The sequence below is a fragment of the Sarcophilus harrisii genome, chromosome 6 (assembly GCF_902635505.1).
Source record: "Sarcophilus harrisii chromosome 6, mSarHar1.11, whole genome shotgun sequence".
Lineage (NCBI taxonomy): Eukaryota > Metazoa > Chordata > Mammalia > Dasyuromorphia > Dasyuridae > Sarcophilus > Sarcophilus harrisii.
The window spans coordinates 179,695,046-179,719,608 of record NC_045431.1 but is presented as its reverse complement, the minus strand read 5'-3'; the positions used below and the strand labels follow the sequence as shown (position 1 = coordinate 179,719,608).

Genomic DNA, 24,563 nt, shown 5'->3' with positions numbered 1-24,563 from the left:
GATGGATTGGACATCAAGGCACAGTAACACCTGCCCGCTCCCTTTGGCTCCCCTTAAGGACTCACCCTAGTAGATGGATTGATCATCTCTGGTTTCCAAAGGCAGCCCAATAAGGCCTCAGCTCTGGGCATATAGATGGGCAGAAGAAAGGGTAAAGGGCCAGATTGTCCATTGGTGGGACAATCCAGTTTTGCTATGGAGTGTAAGAAGGGAAGGAGAGAGCTTTTGGTCATAAATAGGATAGCTCCTGCTGTTCATGGGGCTAAGTGTGTGGTATGGCTCAGTTCTGGAGGGTCCGGACCAAGGCAGGAAGGGCCATAGACATGGACTATTCCAGCCATAGCACTAGCTCAGGATCCTCCACCAAGGTGCTGAGGGGCTCTGCTGAGAGACCATGGCCTCCCTTCCTCAGAAGCTCTCCAGCCTCTGGGAAACAAGCCTTGTGCAGAGTCCACTTCAGTTTGGGAGTGTGCCCTGAATCTTGGATCTGTCCTCCAGAAATACCCCCGGCTCCTGCTTCTGTTCACCCAGAGTGGCTTCTCCCATGGCATTCCCCTAAGTTCTGGGCTCCCCTGCTCCTTATCTTCTCCAAGCATGAGAGCTGCTTCCATTTTTTAGCTATCAATAAAGGAATTGGGGTCTCTGGCCCATGAGATGTGAAGGCAGACTCCTGGGCTCTCCCTCTCCCTCAGCCTCCCTTATACATCAGGGTCCCAGGCCAGGAAGGCAGTCCCGTGCTCCTGTCCCTGGAGCTGCAGGGGATGAGTAGGGGACCTGGGGGGCTTGGGAGGAATGCCAGCCAATGAAGGAAGGAAGGAGGAGGGAGGGAGGGAGGGAGCTCTGCCCTCACCTTTGCCTCCCTCCTTCTGCTCAGCTAGGACTGGCCTTCCTGGTAGTTGTGCAGGAGAGGGCTATTCTGGCTGGGGTCCGTGGCCCAGAAAAGAAAAGCATCTTTTTTCTTATAGAATCCCCAGCTTCTTGCCTCCATCTTAATGCCCTCTGTGTCCAGAGTCTCGATTCTTGCTCCATCTGCTCTTCTGATCCCACATTTCTGGGATGAGGTCCCTTGTACGCTTTCTGAGCAGAAGCCACAGTTGAAAACAATAACAGCTGGCATTTGTCCAGGGCATTAAGGACTTGACTTATGTGGTCTCATTTCATCCTCAGGACCACCCTATGAGTATCCAATTTACAGGGGAGGTAACTGGGTCCCAGCAAGTTCAATGGCTTCTCCAAAGTCACACAGGTCCCCACAAGGACTCAGGACTGAGAGATCACTTCACGGGTCACCACCGATGGGCCTGTGCCCAGGCCCTTCCCGCCTTAGCCAGCCCCACCGAACCCCAGCCAGACACGGCACAGTATGTGCAGACAATGCCCACCTTAGAAGGCATCCTACACCATAACTTGGCCCCTTACACCCTACACTATGTACAGGGAATCCTATCTTTGCAAGACCCCCCCACACAGTGACCAGGCACTGACCCCCACTGCGCTGTGGGCCTGGGCCAAGAGTGGGCCCTGGGCACTGACACACCTGCAAGCCAGGGCTGGACAGCACATGGGGGGGGGGCTCTTGACCCCCATCGTCACTCATCCTCTGCACAGGTCTCTGATACTCTTCGAACCTCAAAGCCCCTCCAGTCCACTGATAAGGCACGGCTTGGTGCCAGGCCCAGAGACAGCCACACAAAAGCCCAAACAGCGTTTGCCCTCTGGGAGTTTACATTTCACCAGAGGTATGTCGTGCACTCCCCAGAGAGTCAATACAAGATAGGTAGGAAATAAACACACACGGGCTTGGGGGAAGGGGGGCTTGAGTCAGGTGGGGATGGAAGGGGCTCCAAGAGGCACAGGTTTGGAAGGGAGCAGTCACATCATGGGGACCATGTGTATTTTCTGTAAGTTTATTTATTTTTTAATACACATTGCTTTATGAATCAGGTTAGGAGAGAAAAATCAGAGCAAAAAGGAAAAACCATGGAAGAGGAGAAAAAAAAAAACAGAAAAAAGAAGTGAACACAGCATGTGTTGATTTACATTCAGTCCCCTTAGTTCTTTTTCTGGATATAGATGGCGTTTTCTGTCCAAAGTCAGCTTATCTGATCTCCCTGCAGCCTGGTGCCAGATACAAGAAGTGCTATGGCTCTGTCAGACAGCCCCCACACTTCCATCCCCCATTTTACGGTGAGAAAACTGAGGTCCAGAGGGGTTAAGAGACTTGTCCAGTAGACTAAAGGTAGGAAGGATCATCATTTAAGCCTAAATGTTCAGAATTCATGTGGTCACTGCCCACACTGTGGTTTTGCACCCACCTTCCCTTCAAGTAAAAAGTATTTTTTACATAATGTTTCAAGGTTTATAAAATGCTTTTTTAAAAAAATCTCAATTCCTCCTCATAATAACTCTGGAAAGTGGGGCTGTGGTGAACCCCATTTTAAGGTTGAGGGAAATGAGGTATAAAGCTCATGCAGGGTCATACAGCTAATGCCGACCCAGATTTGATCACTGCACAGCGAGCTAGCTCTAGTGTTTTACTGGAGGTGGGGGCTGTGGGGGAGTCTCTGCCCCCACTCACCTGATTACACTCCAAGGTCAAGGCCAGGAGAATTGATCTCCATCAGACTCCACCCCAATCTCTTCATCAGAATGACTATAATTCATAAGAAATCAGGACCTCCTGGTCTTGTTTTGATTTTTAAACATCTTCCCCAAACAGGAACCACTGGTGATAAGGCAAAAGAATGATTCAGGAAGGAGTAAATTGCTCAGTTATGAATCTGAGGAAGCATCAGAAAGATAACCCAGTGGTTCGATCTTTTCCAAGAGGGGAATAAAGGAAAGGGACAGTGGGGTGCAGTGGTGGGGGTGCTGGGTGGGGCGCCCTGAGACCCGGACTCTGAGGTCTACCCTTTCTTAGTTGTGTGTCCCTGGGCAAGAGATGTAATCTCTCCGAGCCTGTTTCCTTCTCTGTGATTCCACCCTCTGGAATCAAGCATTGATTAAGTACCTACTGTGTGCCAGGCACTGAACTAAGCCCTGGATAGGCTTACAATACAAAAGATAGTTCCTGCCTTTAGCTTACAGACTAACCCTATAAGATTTCTTTTAGGAAACACTTTGTCAAGGTTAATTGTGTCAATGGGAATTATTATTCATGGATGGCTATCAAGGTGGAAGAAACAGTTGGAGAAACAAGTGGTCAAACAATCGTTACAATGTCCTGAGAGAGATGAAGGCATTGGGGTTGGAGATTCCCTGCTCAGTCCTGCTCCGGGGAGTGGACCTTGATTTCTCAGGATCTTGTGGGTCTGAGAAAAGACCTATCTGTTAGCAGGATGGGCTTGGTCCTGGGGACATCACCAGGTGGACGCCATGGCAAGGGAAGGATGAGAGAAGGTGCTTGGGAGGCACAGACAGAATTCTTTAATCCTGGTTCAGGGACCCAGGATTACTGAGGCTCTGGAGAAGGGGCACTAAAAGTGAGTACTGAAGATGGAGCAGAAAGGGAAGGGTTTGCTCGGGCCTAAGCTCCCACCCTGAGTAGTTTCTGGGCCCCTGGGCTCAATGGCTCTTGACATTGTTCTCCCAAAAATTGTCTTTCTTTTCCTTCCCCCAAAAGAGACAAAACAGAAATCCAAATCTGGCTCTTCAGTGTGATCAGCTACTCTGGGCACAATGGGCTTAAGGGGAAGTGTGGGGACAAGCTATAGACTCTAATGCATAGACTCAGCTCCTTCCCCTCCTCCTCTGGTGTGAGGGGAGGTTTGGGAGAGTCAGCCAGCTGAAAGAGAGAAGGGAGATAGGGACTAGGCCAGTGTCAACAACAAAAAATTGCCCAAGCAAGATAATTGTATAAATATGTATACACATATTGGATTTAACATATATTTTTACATATTTAACATGTATTGGATAACATGTATAGGGGAGGGGGTGGGAGGAAGGAGGGGAAAATTTGGAACACAAGGTTTTGCTAGGGTCAGTGCTGAAAAATGACCCATGAATATGTGTTGTAAATAAAAATCTTTGATAAAAAACAATTGCCCAATGTGATTAATGATAACAGCAGATTGGTTCTTGGGAAGATTTTCAGCAGGGGTTTTGAACCTTTTAGTATCTCTCTTGGACCCCAGAGGCAATCAGTTTGATGAAGCCTATGAATCCCTTCTCAGAGTCATATTTTAATTTTTTTATAAAAGTTTTTATTTTTCATTATTCATTCCTTCATTCATTTATTTATCTATCTATCCATTTATTTGTTTGCTTTGCTGAGGCAATTGGAGTTAAGTGATTTGCCCAGGATCACACAGCCAGGAAGTGTTAAGTGTCTGAGATCATATTTGAACTCAGGTCCCCCTGACTTCAGAACTGGTCTCTATCCACTGCACCACCCAGCTGCCTCCTAAAGCTTTTTATTTTCAAAACATATGCATAGATAATTTAACAACACTGACCCCTGCATAATCTTGTGTTTCAGATTTTCTCCTCCTTCCTCCCCCAGCCCCAATGGCAAGTAATTCAATATATGTTAAACATGTTAAAATATATGTTAAATCCAATAAGAATCATATTTTTAAATGCATAAAATAAAATACATAAGATAACAAAGGAAACCAAGTATATTGAAATAATTACCAGAATATATGCTAAAAATAGTTCATAGACTCAAGATTAAGAATGTCTGCAAGAACGAATGTTTGGGGCAGCCCTCTTTGTAGTGGCTAGAAACTGGAAACTGAGTGGATGCCCATCAGTTGGAGAATGGCTGAATAAATTGTGGTATATGAATATTATGGAATATTATTGTTCTGTAAGAAATGACCAACAGGATGATTTCAGAAAGGCCTGGAGAGACTTACATGAACTGATGCTGAGTGAAATGAGCAGGACTAGGAGATCATTATATACTTCGACAACAATACTATATGATGACCAGTTCTGATGGACCTGGCCATCCTCAGCAACGAGATCAACCAAATCATTTCCAATGGAGCAGTAATGAACTGAACCAGCTATGCTCAGAGAAAGAATTCTGGGAGATGACTAAAAACCATTACATTGAATTCCCAATCCCTATATTTATGCACACCTGCATTTTTGATTTCCTTCACAAGCTAATTGTACAATATTTCAGAGTCTGATTCTTTTTGTACAGCAAAATAACGGTTTGGTCATGTATACTTATTGTGTATCTAATTTATATTTTAATATATTTAACATCTACTGGTCATCCTGCCATCTGGGGGAGGGGGTGGGGGGGTAAGAGGTGAAAAATTGGAACAAGAGGTTTGGCAATTGTTAATGCTGTAAAGTTACCCATGCATATAACCTGTAAATAAAAGGCTATTAAATTTAAAAAAAAAAAAAAAAAGAATGTCTGCAAGAGAAGCAGGACACCGTCCCTCCATCAGTGTAAGCTGAGGCTTCTCTTTAAATCTCTACATGACAAGAGAAAAGTGCTGGGATCATAGGAATATGGAACATGCAAGCTTCCCTTCAATAGGAGAGCCACCTTTTATATCCCCCTCGAGCCAAGATGGATAACACATGCCTGAGTTGGATCAGCCTCCTACTGGACACTCAGACTCCATGGGGTCTTCTCTATGACTAAGGGGACTGCTCCCTCTCCATGGACAGCCCATAGTGCACCGATTCCTCACATTTTCTATCTTCTACATGAGGGGACCTTATTCTTGGGAATTCATTTTTGAAAAGTTCTTTTTCTTTTTTTCCCTTCTAAACCTCTGTGGTTATTATAACTTATATTTTAATTAATTTGGAAAGATTACTTGAGTCCTTCCTTGTGACTGGGATTTTTAATGATAATTTGTGTTTTGACTTTTTTTTTTTTTGATACTGGATATAGGAAATTTTCTCATTCACCTTTCTTCTACTTTTATACCACACCTGTTTGATTTCAAGTATCTTTCTATTTATTCACTGATTTGATTCCATGGTGATATTTGAAATCTTGTCTTAATATTTCTCATGTCATACATTTCTCTCTTTCTTCCCCCTTGCCCTTCCTTCGTCTTTCCCTATCTGTGTCTCTGTCTCTCTCTTCCTGTTTGTTTGTCTGTCTTTTTCTCTTGGTCTTCAATGGAATTTCTCCCTCACTCTGAGAATTTAATTTTATCTGTTGTTTTTTTTTTCCTCTATTGTGCGTAGCTTCCTTTGAACGGATTTTCCATTTTGTTCTCATTTTAGTGGTATGTGACTTTTATAAAGTGTACTTTTTGATGATCCATTGTAATTTTTACTGTTTTTCAAGGAAAGCCTGAGAATGGGCAGAGGGGTGGTATCCAGAGATTAAATTCATTACTCACTCCTGCCCTCCACTCTTTGTCTCTCATGGTAAGAAGGGAAGGAGGGAAAGATGGACGGTCTCTCTCTCTCTCTCTCTCTCTCTCTCTCTCTCTCTTCCTCCAAATGAGTTAATATTTGTAAAACGTGCACAACCCAGTGCCTGCCACAGGGCAGAGGCTCCATTCCACAGCTCTTAAACCCACATATTAAAGACATCCCTACCCTGGAAAATCTTGTGCCAGAGCTGTTTTAGTCCTTCCGGAGTCTTCTGTCTCCATGATCACATTTTCCAGGAGGGCCTCTATGGAAAGTGCTCCAAGCATTGGATTTTTTTTTTAAGAAATCATTCTTAATGATATCTTTTCTTTTGATGTCTCCTATATTTCTCAATGCATTCTCTTTTTACGATCAGCCATTCCGATTAATACAGAATAAAAAAAGTAGAAAAGTAAATGTGACCAAACTTTTTCACATCCTGGCAAAAATTGGATGTGAAAAAGGGGTGTTCCACAGTTTGTCTCGACTTCTCTCAGAAAGCAGTGGCTCAGGCTTTCTCACCTTTTCCCGTTTCTATCTCCACTTTCTATTCCACTTTCCTGGTTCTGCTTGCTTTGCTTAGCATTCATTCTAGTCCATACTTCTTTGTATTCCTCATTATGGTTGTTTCTAGCAGACAAATAAGATTTCCCTTCATTTCTGCCCCAGAACAGCCACTCTCCAATCCATGGGCATCTCCCTAATTTCCAGTTCTTTGCACCTATAAAATAACTGTTTTATGCATTGCGGTATATATAAGATTGGGACATCTTTTTTATTGACACTCATCAGCTGTCCCCAGTTCTCATGTCTCTCTGTCATGTTCACTGGACTCCTCCCTTTAAGTTACTTTTCCACGGGGCTCATCTTCTGGTTTCTTGGAATTTCAGACCTGGCTTTTCTTCTCCTCAGAAATGGTCTGGAGCTGAGTCTGGTTTATATTGTCGGCTTGAAACCAGTTTCAGTGACAGAAAGTCCAGATAGTTGGGATGCTTTGACCGCAAATGTGGTCATTGATCAGATATGCCTTTCATTCATCTCCTGGGCTCTCTGTGTCCTAAAGGCAAGTCAAAGTTGAACAGACTGACTCCAGACAGTTAATCTGATGGACAGACAGACCCAGATGGTGGAGGTGTGCATCCCTTGGTAGCTACTGGCTCTCTTGGGCAGTGAGGCTCCAGAGCTCCCTCATCTGATCAGGTTCTGAGCAGTTCTGGGAGCAGCAGCATCTTGATGCTCAGCCAACATCAGCAACATTGGCTTCCAGGAAGATAACTGGACTGAATCTAAGAGCAGCTTCCATTTCTAGAGAGTTTACAGTTAAGAAAAAGATGCTCTCCCCAATGTTTTTTTGAGGTCAGTAGGGCAAGAATTCACTTCACACTCAGCACCAGCTTTAATAGTCTCTCTTACAGAGACACAGATACTGTCACTGCTTAGTTAAAGGTCTCTGTCATCTTAAACAGTGATGGTTTAACTGCCTTTCCTCCCTGGGGGCATTTAGGGGAGAATGGGAAGGTTCTGTCTCTCAGGTGGTAGAAATATTTCTCAGTTGTTTGTAAGGCCATCTGAAAACAGACTGTTTTCCTGTTATGACTGAAAAAAGACACAGAAAAGGCAGAGAAAAAGAAAACTTTCTCTTAGATGCCTGAGTTTAACACTGCTATTGTAAATAAACAAGAAGATCCTTGAGAAACGAATTTCATGGGCATCCCGAGAGAATTTTCCAGAAATGAATAGAAGTCAAAAGGAACAGGTATGTTTAGAAAAGGCTTTGGCTGGATTCTTTCTCACAGCAAAAGTATTGTATAATATTTATTTATTTGGGCTTTCATTTGTTATACATTTTAAAGCCAGAAACTTTGATGTTAAATGCAAGACATTTTATATATGCACATATATTTATGTGTATGTATGATTTATAAATACAAATATATTATTTATGCATTTTATATATGTGCTTGTGAACGTATCATAGCCATGTTTATTTTTATATGGACAGACATAGACAAAGAGAGGGCCGGGGAGACAGAAAGAATGAGAAATAAGCAGATAAGTACATGAAAACAGGTTTTCCAGATTATCTGTTATTAGCCCAACAGTATTTGTCGAGCTAAGGTGAGAGCTCAGGGCTAATTGAGCCATTAAAGAGAGAGGTTGCAATTTTGGTAATTAAGGGCATATCCGAACACATTGTTGGATTACCTGAAAAGCAGAGATGATGAGCATGAAAATGGTAAAAGGGAAAGTAGGAGTTGTTCCAAATGAACAACTCAGGCTACACAAAGAAGTGTTAGTGACCCCAAAATGTGGTTATGTAGAGATAAGGGAATTGCTGAGGGCGCAGGGGAGTGCTAGAGCTGAGTCTCCAATGCAGATTGCAAAGCTGTTCTTTCTGCTGTTTTCTGTAGCAGGGAATGAGATCAGACCCATGGGAATGACCTCAATTGCCTTCTGGGAAGAGAAGCAGCTGTAACATTTTTTTTTGTGGGAGGGGTTTGGGATGAAAATATAGGGATATGATAATGGGCCAGTGGAGCTCAGGGCTATTTCATTCAGAGATAAAGAGAAAAGAAAACAATTTTTGAGACAATTGGGAGAATAAAGCGTATTTCTCTAGGGGAAAGAAATGATTTTGGTGTTTTGGGGGAGGTGATCTGAATTCGAACTCCACTCTTTGACTCAAGATTTAGGCTTGCTCAAGATTATATGACGATCAATTCTGATGGCTGTAGCTCTCGTCAATAATGAGGTGATTCAGACCGGTTCCAATGGTTGTGGGATGAAGAAAGCCATCTGTATCCAGAGAGAAGACTGTGAGAACGGAATGTGGCTCAAAACATAGTATTTCAACTCTTTTTGTTGTTGTTTGCTTGCATTTTGTTTTCTTTCTCAATTTTTTCCTTTTTGATCTGATTTTTCTGGAGCAGCATGATATTAAAAAAATATGTATAGATAGATTTCTACCATGCTTAACATATATTGATCTATTTGCTATTTAGGGGAGGGTGTGGGGGAAAGAAGGAAAATTGGAATACAGGGTTTTGCAAGGGCTAATGTTGAAGAATTGTTCATGCCTATGTTTTGAAAAATAAAAAAGCTTTAATTAAAAAAGAAAAATAGGTATAGAGGAATTTCACATGTTTAATATATATTGGATCACTTGCCTATTGTGGGGAGTGGGGAAAGGGAGGGGAAAAATTAGAACACAAGGTTTTGTAGGGGTGAATATTGAAAGTTATTCATGTATATGTTTTAAAAATAAAAAGCTTTAATTTAAAAAACCCATAAAAGTGATAAATTTAAAAAATGATTTAGGCTTGCCCACAAAACTTGATGTTTGTGGATCAGAAGCATTTTAATGGGACAGAGAGACATTGGCAGGCCTGGTTTTATAATAATGACAACCCCATGGGATAAGGGAACATTGGATGCCATCTGGATGACTCTCATTTTGTAAATGAGGAAATTGAGGTCTGAAGAGAGGGATGAATGAAAAATACTCATTAAGAGTTTACTCTGTATCTGAGAAGCAGCCTGGTTTTAGAGCCAGACTTGAAGCCAAAAAGACCTAGGTTCAAGTCTCAATTTGGACATAAAATAGGGAAATCAACCAATTTCTCTGAGCCACAGAGAATTCTTTCACTCTAGAAGTTGCAGAGGAAGTGGCCATCTCCATTGTAGAGATACTTTGCTCATCCGGGAGTTCACTGTACCCAAGAAAGCCCAGATGGGATACATATCTCTGTCCTAGGTGCTAAACACTGTACAGATCTCTGGGGTACAGATCGAAGATGGAAGAATAACCCTGTCCTCGAGGTGCTGACATTCTAACAAAGGAGAACCTGGTTGTGGTGGTCTCTGGGAACATCACTGAGATGGGGAATGAAGCTCTTTCCAAGAGCCCAGAGAGGGCTGCTTTGGCCATAGCTCCAGAATGGAGGATGGATGGAGGGGAGTCTACAGAGGATCAGCTGGAGAGATGCTGGCTTGGTCCACCTGAAATAGAGGCCCCATCCAGGTAAGGCATTCACGAGACAGCAAGGCTAAGGCAGGACCAGTGGAGTCAGTAGGGTTAACTCCTCTGACCGAGGGAGAGACTTTGTCCCTGCTCACCCAGCTGGTAGCTGTCAGGTCGGCGGCTGTGAGTCACAAGAAGAATGATATGGTCGTTTACATTCCTGGAACTCTGCAATTCAGGCAGTCCTTTTCTCAGAGTGGCCCAGGGAAGCCGATGGTTGAAGTACAGAGATATTAGGGAAATGCAGAAGGGCTCTAGAAATGGCCTGTTTTCTCTGGGGGCAAGAGGATTTTACTCAGATCTTTGGTGCAAAATTAAGGCTCAGACCACACAACCATGTAAGGAAGATTCACCTGGTCGTTGGAGGTGGGATTGCCCAGGCTGACTCCCTGCAAGCTTAGATGAGTCATTTATGTACTCCACGATTCAAGATGTGTTCTGCTTAATGGCATCCCACTTGCCTTGCCAATGGTCTGCTTGTCCAGCAAGGTCACAGCCTCAAAGTCACCTTTGCCTCCTTACTCTCATTTGCTATTCATAGTTTGTTCCCATATCTTTCCACCTTCCAACATTTTTCATTTATTCCCTTGCCTTTACTCCTAAGACCACTAGTCCAGCCCAGGCCCTCTTGGCTTTTCCCTGAGATTTTTGCCATATTTGTGTTTCTTTCTCCAATCCTTTTTCTCCGATTCACCCTCTTTAGAGCTGTTGAATTGATATTTCTCAAGCCCAAGTCTTATAATATCACTTCTTTCTAGCTTGGGAAGGGAGCTAAGCTTGTTCCTTGGGCCCCTACTAGTCTAACTCACGAAATATTAGTAAACTTCAGGTAGATTTTCTAGATTGACCGCTGTCCAAACACATGCTTCCACTCTCATGTCTCTTCTACATGGGATGCTCAGGGAACAGCCAGTTTGATAGCTTATAAGTAAATATACCCGGTGCCCTCAAAGTTGGATTGCTTCTCCTCAATTGTAGGGTTCTTCAAGAGTTTCTGCCAATTAAAGGAAATTTGGTTTCTAATTCAGGAATCACCAACACGTTAGAGAGCTTCCACAGTGATCATCCACCCGGGACCTTCCATCAGGATTATAGGATTGGAGTTCAGCTGTGGAAGCCTCCCAATGTTTTTATTAACTTCTAAGCAAAAGTGAGTGTTTTCTTTGGAAATTTCGACTTCTTAATATATCAATGTTATAAGAAAGATTAGCATTTGGCCTTGGCCCAGAGTGGCCAAATTTCTCTTGTTACCAAGTGAAGTTTCAGCTCTGTAACAGGAAGTGCCGCCTGTGGGAAGATTGACTCCAAGCAGGAGGCCCTGAGATAAAGATATCCTTGTTCAGTTGCTATTTTCAACTAAAATGGGCCTATGGGATTTGTTTATCCCATGTCAGGGAATGAGTTATGCAGGCAAATAGAGAAAAGGACTCTGGTCAAAAGGGAAGATCCTAGGTCTCTAATTTGTCCGTATTCTCCAATGACTTCCATCAAGTAAAGGGGATAAATGTTTCTGGGATAAACGCCACCACTGAACGCTGGAAATGCTAGATTAGATCAGACTCATGCTCAAAGACAATCAGAATCAATTTATGGCATGGCTCTCTACCACAAAAACTCCACAAAATCCTTTCCCCTAATAATCCAATAATTTACCAGATCATAATTAACTCCTTGAGGTCAGCAACAATGCCAGATGCATCAGGATTCTCTTAGTGTCTAGCACAGCAGTTTTGTCTACATGTTTAAGAAATGCTTAGTAAATTAAATTAAATTGAATTGTTATGGTTTTATCATCCATTAATTTATAGCTTTTTATATTTCTTTATAGTTCAGCCTATAGTGATTCATCAACTAGATGACTTCATGGATCTCTTACAATTAATTTCTTTCTTTTTCTCTTTTTGGTGAGGCAGTTGGAGTTAAGTGACTTGCCCAGGGTCACACAGATAGAAAGTATTAAGTATCTGAAGCCATTTTGATTTGAACTCAGGTCCTCCTGACTTCAGGGCTGGTGCTCTATCCACTGCGACACCTAGCTGCCCCTCTTACAATTAATTTTATAAATATATTGTGTATTTCCTTTTATTTGTCCTAAAGTTACCTCATTTACTTTTATAGCAGTGTCCTGGTACTTAGTATTTTGAGCCTATGTTTTATCTGTTGATATAAACCACCTCTTTTCTTTGCCATTCAAAGCAACTTTGTCCCCAGTATCCTTGATCACTTTCTTTGCACCTTCTCTAACTCCATTATGTTTTTTTTGAGGTGACCAGAATGCATAAGATCTAGGAAAGGAAAGCATCATCCATATCTGACCAAATAGTCTCTAATATACTGCCAAATGGACATCATTTCTGTTTTCCTGCAATATTCCAATTCAAAACTCACTTCTTTCAAAAAAAAAAAAAAACCCAAATCCCTCTTAAGAACATGGGACAGCTAGGGGATGCAGTGGATAGAGCAGCACCCCTGAAATCAGGAGGACCTGAGTTCAAATCTGGTCTCAGACACTTAACACGTCCTAGCTGTGTGATCCTGGGCAAGTCACTTAATCTCAATTGCCTCAGGAAAAAAAAAGAACATGAGTCAATAAGCTCATTGCTTATATCAGGATTTCTTATGGTATAAATAAATCAGTAGAATTCTTTTAGGGATACAAGGGAACCACCTTGTTGTTGGGGGCAAGAAAGTGGTACCTGCTGCTAAAAGACCCCCCCAAATCTCCATCTTCTTTCCCACTTGTAGGCTGGTGGTGGATGATGCATAAATACGACAGAGCCTGGATTTCTGGGCTGGATTTTTTTTAATCACCCTATATTGGTGGTTGAATTGTAAAGGAAGTCACAAAAGCAGGTGAGACCTTGTCCTGCCTGGGCAATGTGGCTCTGGGTGGTTGGTTCCCAAATGGCTTTCATTGTGTGTTGCTTCTGTCAGATGAGAGTGTCCCTCCCTGATTGTACCCTCATAGCCTGGCACAGAGTAAGTCCTTATTACAGGCTTTTCCATTCATTTGTTCAGTTGTTCATTCACCCATTCATCTTCCACAAAGTGGGTAATGCCGTGCTTGCCTTTGAGAATTCTTTCCTTGAATTTCTTTATGTGTGTTGGGGGGCAGGGCACCCCCTAGTACCAGGTATTTCTTAGCAGGTTCTAAATGGGCAGGGATTTGATCAGGCTTCAGGGTTATAGCATCTCCAGGATCAGGGCTGGGGGTTGCCCAAACCTTCTATCCTCCTAAGGCATCTGCCCTCCTCCTGTGTATGGGGCTCTGGATGTCTCTGTAGTCTGTTCTCAATGGGTTGGCCCCTTGCCTAACTAGTGAGAGGGTGGGGAGGGGCAGGGTGGGATTGGGAGTGGAACCATGCCCTGAACTTCAGAAGAACAGCTCTCAGCTCTCCTGGATCTCAGCCCAGAGAGCTCACCAGGTCACAGTGCTGCTTCTTCTCTTTTACACAGCCCTTCCTTGCACAGATAAGAGATGGATTCGGCCTGCTCCTCGCTAAGTGCTGGGACAAACAAAGGGGCTGCTTGGAGCTCCAGAGCACAGAGGAGCACAGCTGGCTGAGATCATCCAAGGATTCCTTAGCCCTGGACCCTTCCTTCCCACAGCCTCTCTGCTCCTCCCTATGCTGACATGAACTGAGCTCAGTCAGCTTTGGGTTAATACCATTTCCAGATGCAATAAGGGGGGGGGGGAGTGTCCAAGGACTGGACTTGACCAGGAATAGATAGACACATGAGCCCTGTGACTTCTATGGAAGGTTATATGTCCAACAGTTGTTCCCATGAGCTGGCCGCCTCTGGCCAGTCACTAGAGCTGCTATTGAGGTGTGGGGCAGGACATTCCTCACAGAGCTCCGAGTTCCCTTCCAGTTCTGTGTGTGTGGCTTGGGAGCTGGGAAAAGGGATGGATGGGGAAGGACAATCCCAGATCATGAAAGGTATGGGCAGTTAAGGTAACCATAATTTGTTGGTCTCTGGAGGGCAATGGGAACAAGCATATTATTATTATGGAAAAGGATAAGACCTATAATATCACTGAAAGAAAAGCGGGAAAAGAATAATTCTCTGGGAGAATTCCCTGTTCTAGTGTAAGACAGCAGGTTCTCCGCATTTTTTTAAGTTTATGGAATTTCCTATAATGGTAGAGTTAAACTACTATGGAAACCACATAATTATACATAAAGGTCCTACAGGTGCATTATTGACTTAGAAAATCATACAAAAGCATTACTTATGTTCTGAGTTCTGAGTAGTATGTGATTGTGATGGAAGATTATTGTGCTATGAGAAATGATAAGAAGGATAATTTCAGAAAAACTTGGAAAGACTTCCATGAACTGATGCAAAGGGAAGTGAGAAGAATCAGTAGATCATATTACATGATAATATCAATAATGTAGTATGCCTATATTGTATTTAACTTATACTTCAACATATTTAACTTGTATTGTTCAACCTGCCATCTGGGGGAAGGGGTGGGGGGAAGGAGGGGAAAAGTTGGAACAAAAGGTTTTGCAACTGTCAATGCTGAGAAATTACCCATGCGTATAACTTGTAAATAAAAACCTATAATGTAATAAAAAATATCAATACTGTAACAATAACCAACTGTGAAAGATTTGGCTACTCTGATTGATATAATGATCCAAGATAAATCCAAAAGACTCATGATGAAAAATCTATCCAACTCCAAAGAGAGAGAAATGATACTCACAGTGCATATTGAAGCATACCTTCTTTCCCCTTCCTTTCTTAATTTCTTTTTTTTGGGGGGGGAGGGGAGAACGTGGCTAATGTAGAAATATATTTTGCATGGCTTCACATATATAATGGGTATCCTTTTGCTTCCCTTTTCAATAAGTAGGAAAGGGAGAGAATTTGGACTCAAAATAAAGTGAATATTAAATAAAATTACTTATGTCCTTTTGTTTTAAAATTTATTTTGTTAAATATTTCCCAGTCACATTCTAATTTATTTTGTATTGGATATGAGTGTTGAGCTGCGACTGTGTGTTTGAAACTCTGTTCTAGACTGTCGTGAGACCCTTTTTGATACTGACTCTGTTGTACGACATGATATCTATCCTCCCAATATATTACCCATTGAAACATAGATACAGATACATATCTACACAATGTAAGCTCTTTAAGGTCAGGATCTGTTTTGACAACTGTTTTTGTATTCCTTTCCAGTCCTGCCCCCCCTCCCCATACCTAGCATATCACCTGACACAAATATGGTAGAAATTTAATAAATGCTTGTTGACTGATTGATAAGAAGTTGAGGCAGATAGATAGTATGATAGAGTCAGGAAGCCTGGTTCAATTATTTACTAGCTGTGTGATCCCAGCCAAGTCATTTAGCCTCTCGGAGCCTCAGTTTCCTTATCTGTAAAATAGGGATAATCACATCTACTTCATAGCATTTTAGTCAAGATCAAATGAGGATATATGTAAAGTCATTTGAAAACTTTAAAATGAAATATACATTTGTATGCATATAGAGAGAGAGAGGGAGAGAAAAATAGAGGGAGACAGAAAGACAGATTCAGAGAGAGACACACAGAGAGAGGTGTCACATTTCACTTATCACATCTGATTTGGGGGCATTCCTTAAACAAATAGCACAAGAGTCCAGGACCAAGCAGAGATTACCAATATAATTAGGGCAGCTAGATGGCACAATGGGCTTGAAATCAAGACTCATCTCCCTGACTTCAAATCTAGTTTCAGACATTTACCAGCCATATGATCCTGGACAACTCACTTAACCTTGTTTGCCTCAGTTTCCTTATCTGTAAATAAGCTGGAGGAGGAAATGGCCAACCTCTCCAGTATCTTTGTCAATAAAACTTCCCCAAGGAGAGTTGGACACAACTGAAAACCGACCAACAAACAGAACCTCCCTTCAGGTTGACAGGGACATTAATTACAACTCTTCACATCTGGCTATTCAATTGGATCTTAATTCACCAAACTGTTTAAATACATCCTCTATCTTATCTACTTGATAATGATGACAATAGCAATAATGATAATGGTCATTATCAAATCCATCCAATGCAATAATGAAGACCTATGATGATGACAATGGTGAGATTGATGATGATGAGAACTGGGGTTTGGGTAACTTGGACAAGGTCCTCTGGCTCACGTGCAAACAGGTCTCAAACCAGATTAAAATGTAACCAGGAAACATTTAATAAACACCACAACAAAATACAATAGGCCATAGATAATAGTAATAAGTGGTTATCTAAATCAGTAAATCACACCTGTCAGGATCCTTACAATCTAATGCCGGATTTTGCTGTGAGATTGACATCTCCACCTTGGATTATTCCTTTTTTGTTCCATGCATACCAAAGGATCATAATCCCACCTGGAAAAGGATTTTCTTCCCTTTTTTCTCCCTCCCTCCCCCAAACTATTTGTCATCTGAGGAAATGAGGACTAAGAAAGTCAATTGATTCTTATATCATTGCATAGGCAATAAATATCCAAGGCAGAATTTGAATCTGTGTTCTGAAGCCAGAGCTCTCTCTGCTGTCTCAGCAGCCTGATTTTCTCTCTCTGCACTCTTGAGGGAGTTACTTTTGGAAGGGTATGCCCTATAGGAAGTACTAAAAATGGGTTGCTGAACCAACATTAGGATCCCTGTGTCCTCAGTGACTTAGTTTTAAAACATTATATTATTTGTGTTTGATTATATTTTCATTAATTTTATTAACTATTTCCCAATTACATTTTAATCTAGCATCTTCACACTCAGGAATGGCTTGAGCTGAAGGGCCAAGTGTGAGAAGCCTCCAGCCCTACAACAACGAGAGGGTCAGTGACTTGCAGGCAGAAAGTCCCAGAGACTGGATGTAAAGCTGAGCATTGTTGCCTTTGAGGCAGCCTCTCCTGCCCACTCTATGCCCCTGCCTTATAATCAGTAGTATTAGTCTTATTCATTCTTTCCATCCTTTTAAGACCAATTAAAAATTAAATTCTACCTGGTCCTAGTAAAAAAACCAAACACACACAAAAACAAGAAAAGCCCTTCTCTCTGTGAAGCCCTCTGGGCAATCATGATCTCTCTTGCCTAGAGTTTCAAGCAGCAAAACCCCTTTATTTCTACACTTCTATTTTAGGAACCATGTTATGTCCTAGTTGATGATGTCTCTGTCATGTCTTTCTGTCAGACTGTAAGCCCCATGAGGATAGGGAGGTTTCCTATCTCACCTTATACTATGCCTCCACACAGTTGTTGCCTAATCAGTATTTGTTGGTTTGCTGAACTGAAGGTCCAGAGACTTGTTGGTGCACTCCTTCAGGTCTGTCCATGGCTGCATGATTCCATATTCCAAATCATTGCTTCTATGGGGGCCAAGCTCCATGGAGAGCCATAGGGCGTCTGCCTTGTGCAGAAACTTGATGGGAAACAGAGACCCTGAAACTGTATCCAGATGCCACAAGAAGGATAGCTGCTTTTCCCAATAGCATCTCCCCTCTTCCACTACCCAATGGGTTCTTCCATAGTAGGGTGGACAATCAGAGAAATGCTGATTAGAATAACTCTGAGTATACCTGTATACAAAAGTTGTTAATAAAAGGCACAAATCCATGTTGGTGAGAAAAATTGCCATGATATTGTTATTAGAACTATAATTTATGCAATTAAAAAATCTTTCAAATATGTTCTTTTTCCCTCTGACATAGTTCCTGCTCTGGTGCTAGCATTTATCACTTCCTATCTGGACTACTGCAGTAACTGCTGGTGGCTTTGTCTGCTTCGAGTCTCTCCCCACTTCAGTCCATTCTCCATTTAGTTGCCAAAGGGATTTTCCTAAAGTGCAGGTCCAACCATGTCACTACCCCTCAACCCCCATTCTACTCAATAAACTCTATCAGCTCCCTATTGCCTGAAGGATCATATATAAAATGCTCTATTTGGCTTTCAAAGGCCTTTATTAATCTGCCTTCTCCTACCTTTCCAATCCTCTTATACTTAATTCCCTTTCATATACTGGAGGATCCAGTGACTCTGCCTTCCTTGCTTCTCTCAGCTCCCTGCTCTAGCTGTGCCCCATTCCTGGAATACTCTTCTTCCTTCTCATAGTCCCCTCCTAGTCTCCCTGGCTTTCTTCAATTTTTAGTTAAAATCCCACTTTCTGCAAAACAAACAAAAATAAAAACAGAAAACTCCCAATTTCTTTAATCTTAGTTCCTTCTGAGATTATCTCCAATTTATCCTGTATTCTATCTTTACTCTATTCTATTTGTTTGCATGTTTCCCCTTTAACCTGGGAGTTCCCTGGAAGCAAGGACTTTTTTTTTTTTTTTTTTTGGCCTTTCTTTGTATTCCCCATTTTTAACATAGTTACCTTTCACATAGTAGGTACCCAATAAAAATGCTTATTGAGTGACTGATAGGGAAAACAAACAAATCAAGAAACATTCAACCAATTTTCCTTTCTAGAATCATAGTCAAATAGCCCTTCTGTAAACCCACACCTACAGCTGTTTATTTTCAGAATGAAGAGTTGTGAGTAAGGAATGGCTGAATTTCTCTAGGCGCATCCCCCATTGGTGCAATCCTGGGCGAGCCTACTAATTCTAGGCAAATCTCTGAGAATATCATCTGGGAGGGAACTCCCAGTACAGTAATAGTACTCCATACAGTAATAGTACTCCACCATTAGAAAGACAAATATGGAAATACTGTAAAAAAGCATTATGAAAAGAAACAGCCTGGGAGGGTGAGAAAAGCGTGGGATTTGGGGTCATATCTATTCAATTGCATCCTGGCTATGGAATCCTGGGCAAATTGTCTAAGCTCTTAAAGCTTAAGTTTTCCCATCTGTAAAATGAAAGTGTTGACTATTTCAGAGGATGACTGATGAAATATGTGATCTACCATCTGAAGAGAAGTGAGGGTCTCAGTGTGCAGAAGGCAACATACATCTTGGGTCATAGTCAACATGGGAATTTGTTTCCCTCGTCTGTTTATTGGTTACAAGGGGGTGAGGAGGAAGGTCTTGGGAAGGAGAGAAGACAGATATTTGTTCACTGAAAAAAAATTAATAAAAAAATGAAGTACTTGGATTGCATGACCTATTCTATTCTCTGACTCTATTAACCTTTGGAGAAAGCAGACATAATTATATTTACTGAGACGAGATCTGTATGTAAAATGCCAATCAGGAGAGATCAGCAAAAGAAATCAGAAAAGCTAAGGGAGAACTGAGCACAGTCAAAATGACTGGTATTTGGATTTTATGCTTTTATCTGGGACTTCACTCCTCATTGGGTTTATTTTATTTCCTTGTGTTTGTTCAGGTCATTATTACCTTTATACTCAATTTTCTTAAAGGATACCCTTCTCAGCTTCTCCTTCTACCACCCCTATTTAAGGGTGTGTATCTCCAAACCTTAAGCTTGTGGCTGGTGTTGATAAATCAATTTGAAAGGTAACTATTTCTCTGGGACAGATTGGGGGAGTTGAAGGATGAAGTGATCCCATCACCTTGCTAAGCTACAGAATTTAATGATAATAATTTCTTGGAAGGAGTAGGAATGTGGGTGCTTTGAAGAAGCAGAAGGGGAGGATAAGGAGAGAATTTAGAGAATTGCTAAGGGGAGAGAGGGCAGAGCGGGAGGCGTGACGAAGGCGCCACATCAGAGATGAGACTACAAAACTCATGGGCCATGAGAGAGAACCCTTCATCATCAGGCATTTCTTATGAAAACTCCTTCGTGGGTGGCCAAGAGAGGCCGACTTCTCAGAGCTGGTGCTGGGCACTTATGGAACCTTTCGGATTTACCAGGCTAATCTTACAATCAGTCACACATGATTCAGCCTCTGCTTTCTGGAAACCTGCATCTCAAAGATGATGTGAAAATGTGAGAGAACTTGGGTCTCTGTACTTGCCATCTCTTCAGCCCTGGAGACTGTGCAAAGCCTTCTCCTCCCCAAGGAAGCTGAAAGTATCAACGCTTGAGCCCCATTTTATAGAGGAGACAACTGAAGCTCAGAGAAGATAAACCATGGCTTTCATAGACAAGGGCTAGAAATCACTAATAACCTAAAAGCAAAACAGAAAACCAGTACAGAAGACTAGTATTTTTTGACAGCCATCCAAAACACTCCTGATAGAATAAAACACCCAGCCTACACGTTTCCAGCTCATGGGATCTGGGATCTTCTTTGGGAAGGACCTTAGCGATCAGCTAGTCCAGTCCTCTCATATTACAGATGAAGAAACTGAGGTACTGAGAAATAAAGCGCAATTTGTCCAAGGTCATTGAGTAGGTGTGATTTGAATTTAAATCCTTGGATTTCATATCCAGGACTTCCCTTAAGATGATTCTCAAGAGGAAAGGGTCATTTACTGACTGATGGGAGGGTATTTGTCCAACCCAACATGAATGTTCAAGATGCATAACAAACTCAATTCCATCCATTCTCACAAGCAGTGGTTGGATTCCGCCTCCAGCTTGTCCCTGCTGTGGGGTCACAAAGATGACCATAAGACAGTCCTGCTCTTAAGAGCTGATGTTCAGCTCGGGAAGGTCTCCATCCAAATGAAATCACACAGGTCCTAGAGACCAACAGTTGTTCTGACCAAAGTGCTTTCCCTTTAAAAATAGAAGGACCCCAGGACCATAGATAGGTTTAGAGCTGGAAGTTTCCCTAGAGACCCTTTAACCGAATTCTTTAGACAGGGACAAAAGCCTGCTGAGCCATAACTGAGCATGTACACTGAATGCTCAAACAGGATAAAATTGCCCTCTTCCTTGGTAGTGACTAAAGCAAGAAGTACCATAAGCTTCTGGAAGGGGGGGCTACATCACTGTTATGAAAATGGCCTTTTGGGGTAGCTAATTGATGCAGTGGATAGAGCACTAGCCCTGAAGTCAGGAGAATCTGAGTTCAAATCTGGCCTCAGACACTTAACACTTCCTGGCTGTGTGACCCTGGGCAAGTCACCTAACCCCAATTGCCTCAGCAATAAATGAATAAAAGAAAATGGGTCTTTCCCTTGCTGGCTATTTTGTCTCCCTATCTAGTCACCACGTGTCTGTTTCTGTAGCTTCTGTTTCTGCTACATTTCATTCTTTCCTGATCTCAGGTGAATGAGTCCTGGAGACAGAATAAATGAGATTATAACCTTGTGAGCTTTGAAAGACCAGAAGAGCAATTGAATGTCTCATCACAGAGAGCTAGCCACAGCAACAGCTAGATCCCAGAAGGAGCAGCCCATTTGACCCCACCTAGCAATGAATCAGACTGACAGCAGAGACAAGAAGTCTGGAAAACGGGAATGATTGGTCCACCAACTGAGACACACCAAGAAATGAAAGCGGTAAAGAAATGTTTTATTGCCACCATTATAACCTTGAGTCCACTTTTCCCTGGGATTAAGTAGGTAGAGTCAGTTGGTTAGTCAACTAGCATTTATTAAGCATTTATTATATGCCAGACACTGTGCTAAGTACTAGAGATGCAAAGAAAGACAAAAGAGAGTCCCTGTCCTTACAATCTCTAGAAAGCAGTGTGCTCCCAGATTGGAGGATGAGGATGGGGGAGGCTTTTGTACTTTGGTTCTTGCCATACATTTCCAGCAGAGACATATAGATGTTATGATCATGGTCAAGAGTTAGTAAGCATTTATTAAACACCTACTATGTGCCAGGGACTGTGCTAAGGGTTGGTCACGGATGAGACTGAGGAAATATAAACTGGCAATTATATTGGGAGGAAGGTACCAGGTGGAGGCCCTTGAGCAATGGTACTAGAAAACCCTAACTCATCCCACCACCTCAGGGTTGCCCTGGATATTTTGGAGGTTCAACTTGAACCTGCTTGTCTATTCAGGCGATGGGGCCTGAAGTTTGTATTACAATAAACAAATATCACAAAAGGTCCGTGTCCCACGGGACCCCTCTTCCTCTGTATGGGAAGAGCAAAGGTGAATTAGCTATGAGTTAATTCCTCAGAGGTCAGTCAGACTGCCCATTAGCCCAAGCCAGCCTCCAACTGCTGCCCTCCCAGGAGGGAGTTCTATTCCCCCATGGAATAGAGCTGTGTCTGCCCACAGGGCACAGATCCTTGTCTCTATCCTGCCAGTCTTATACCATGGTCTCCTGCAGCTCATAGCCCATCTTCTGTCCCTGACCCTGCTCTAAGATTTGACTCAGAGGCAGTTGAATGAGGACATGGTCAACCTTGCCAACAAGACTGTTTCTCTCCCCCTCCAGCTCAAAGGGAAGATTCTCCCATGGAGCTCTCCTAGGCAATCACTCGCCGAAACCAAGTTGAGTCCATCCAATATTGAAATGGCGCCATCCAAACCAACTCTAGGTCCCAGTCAGAGGAGAGGTGGGATCCCCACTCAAGGGCTCCAAAATTCTCTCCTGATCCCAAAGAAGAAGCTTCCACAAAGACTGCCCAATTATTGCCCTCCACGTTCCAACCTTCAGATATCAGCCATTCTTAAGTGAGTGAGACAAGGCCATCCACACCCCTGGTGCACCCTGGCTCAGCAAGGGGAGCCCCCAGGGCTGGGACAAGTTTTGTTGGCCTTGGGGTTTCGTTGGCATAAAAATTTCCCTCTACCAATGCAAGCTGGCACTTCCATTACCAATTAGTCTTAGAAAGCTCATTACTAGAACACTGAGAAGTTGAATGACTTGGCCAGGGTCACCCAGCCAGCATGAGCCAGGGAAGAATAGGAGTCTTCCTATGCCTCCTGGGCATCTATCCACTACAGAGGTAGTGTCTGCTAATCAGTAAAAATGAAAATATCTTTCTCCTCAAAAGTCAGAGCTTCCATTTTTCTGCCAGTGCCCCTTCCTCTCAAAGGTACAGGGGCTGGCAGCTGTGCCAGCTGGGGGAAGAGCACCACTCTCCCATTCTCCCATTCCCTATGCCTACCCCTGGCAAGGCCAAGTGAGAGGCTGTCAGAGGAAATGCCAACCATACCTCCCTGTTCTGCCTTCCTTAGCCAGCTGGCATTCAACTTGATGGGCAGGGAATGCACCAGCACCAGCTGGAGGGCACAGAAGGGAGATGCTCTCCCCAGGCTGGGCCACACCAAGCCACACCAGCAATGCCCAGGAACTGAGTCACATCCTCAGAAAAGGGGGCCACTCCGGGGATCTGGGCAATGGAAAACTCCAATATCACTGACTAAGGTGTGTGGGGGGGACTAAGAGGAACGTGCCTCTCGCTCAAGGTTAAAAGTCTCACACACAAATCCCACTCCTCCTTCTTCTACCCCCTTTCCCCTCAACCAAGGGGGGAATATCCAGACTTTGCCCAGTACCCAAGAGCAGGGGCAGCTGCCAGGGCGGGGCGGGGCAGGGCAGAGATGGGCTCTGCACAGCTGAGGAGACCAGAAGGAAGCCCCCAGGTCAATGCCAGCTAGCACTGCTCAGCTGCTCCTTTCTCTTGTCTCTTGCCAGCCTGCTCCCCCCCTCTGCCCCTCACCTGCCAGCCGTCTCTCTCTTGAGTTTTTCCAGATAGCATCCAGGGCTCTAGCGGTGGAGTCTCGGATATGGTCACTAAAGGACCTCCTTAGAGGGGCTTTCAGGGGTCGTTCCATCCTTCGGGGCAGAGTGCTGCCCACCCATAGCATCTCTGCCCCTTGGCCGTGCATCTTCCTCCTGGAGGAGGACAGCTGGATGGATGGAGACACCTCCTGTATCTGGTCTAGAGAGAGATTGAAGAAGGGAAGGGGAAAAGAGGGAGAAGGGGGAAAGGGGGAGAGAAAGAGAGAGAAAGAGAGAGAGAGAGAGAGAGAGAGAGAGAGAGAGAGAGAGAGAGAAGGAAGAGGGAGGAGGAGAGAGGGAGACAGAGAAGGAGGGGGGAGAGAAGAAGAAGAAGAAGAAGAAGAAGAAGAAGAAGAAGAAGAAGAAGAAGAGAGAGAGAGAGAGAGAGAGAGAGAGAGAGAGAGAGAGAGAGAGAGAGAGAGAGAGATGGGGGCGGAGGGAGGAGGGGGTGGCAGGCTAGGGGGAGGGGACGGGAGAGGGAGACCCTTGAGGAACCTGGCACTGCGGCTCGGACTGCGGCGGCGGCCTGGGCGGCAGACAGGGACTGCAGGCTCGTTGCTGGAAAGCTGCCAGCTCCGCAGCATCTGGAAAGCCTTCCACATGAGCTGGCTCGCCGCTCCCACGCTTCCCTGCCGCAGTCCAATGGGCAGGGATC

At 43.4% G+C, this 24,563-nt stretch overlaps 1 protein-coding gene across 1 annotated transcript in view; it reads right to left on the bottom strand.

The window, feature by feature from the left end:
• Positions 1–24,111, bottom strand: part of DLC1 (DLC1 Rho GTPase activating protein) — a 104,050-nt gene extending 79,939 nt beyond the window's left edge. Inside the window, exon 1 of the mRNA XM_031942000.1 lies at positions 23,847–24,111. Coding sequence (XP_031797860.1) covers positions 23,847–24,015 — 169 coding nt within the window. The 5' untranslated portion in view covers positions 24,016–24,111. The remainder of the gene's footprint in view (positions 1–23,846) is intronic.
• Between the last annotated feature and the right edge of the window lie 452 nt (positions 24,112–24,563).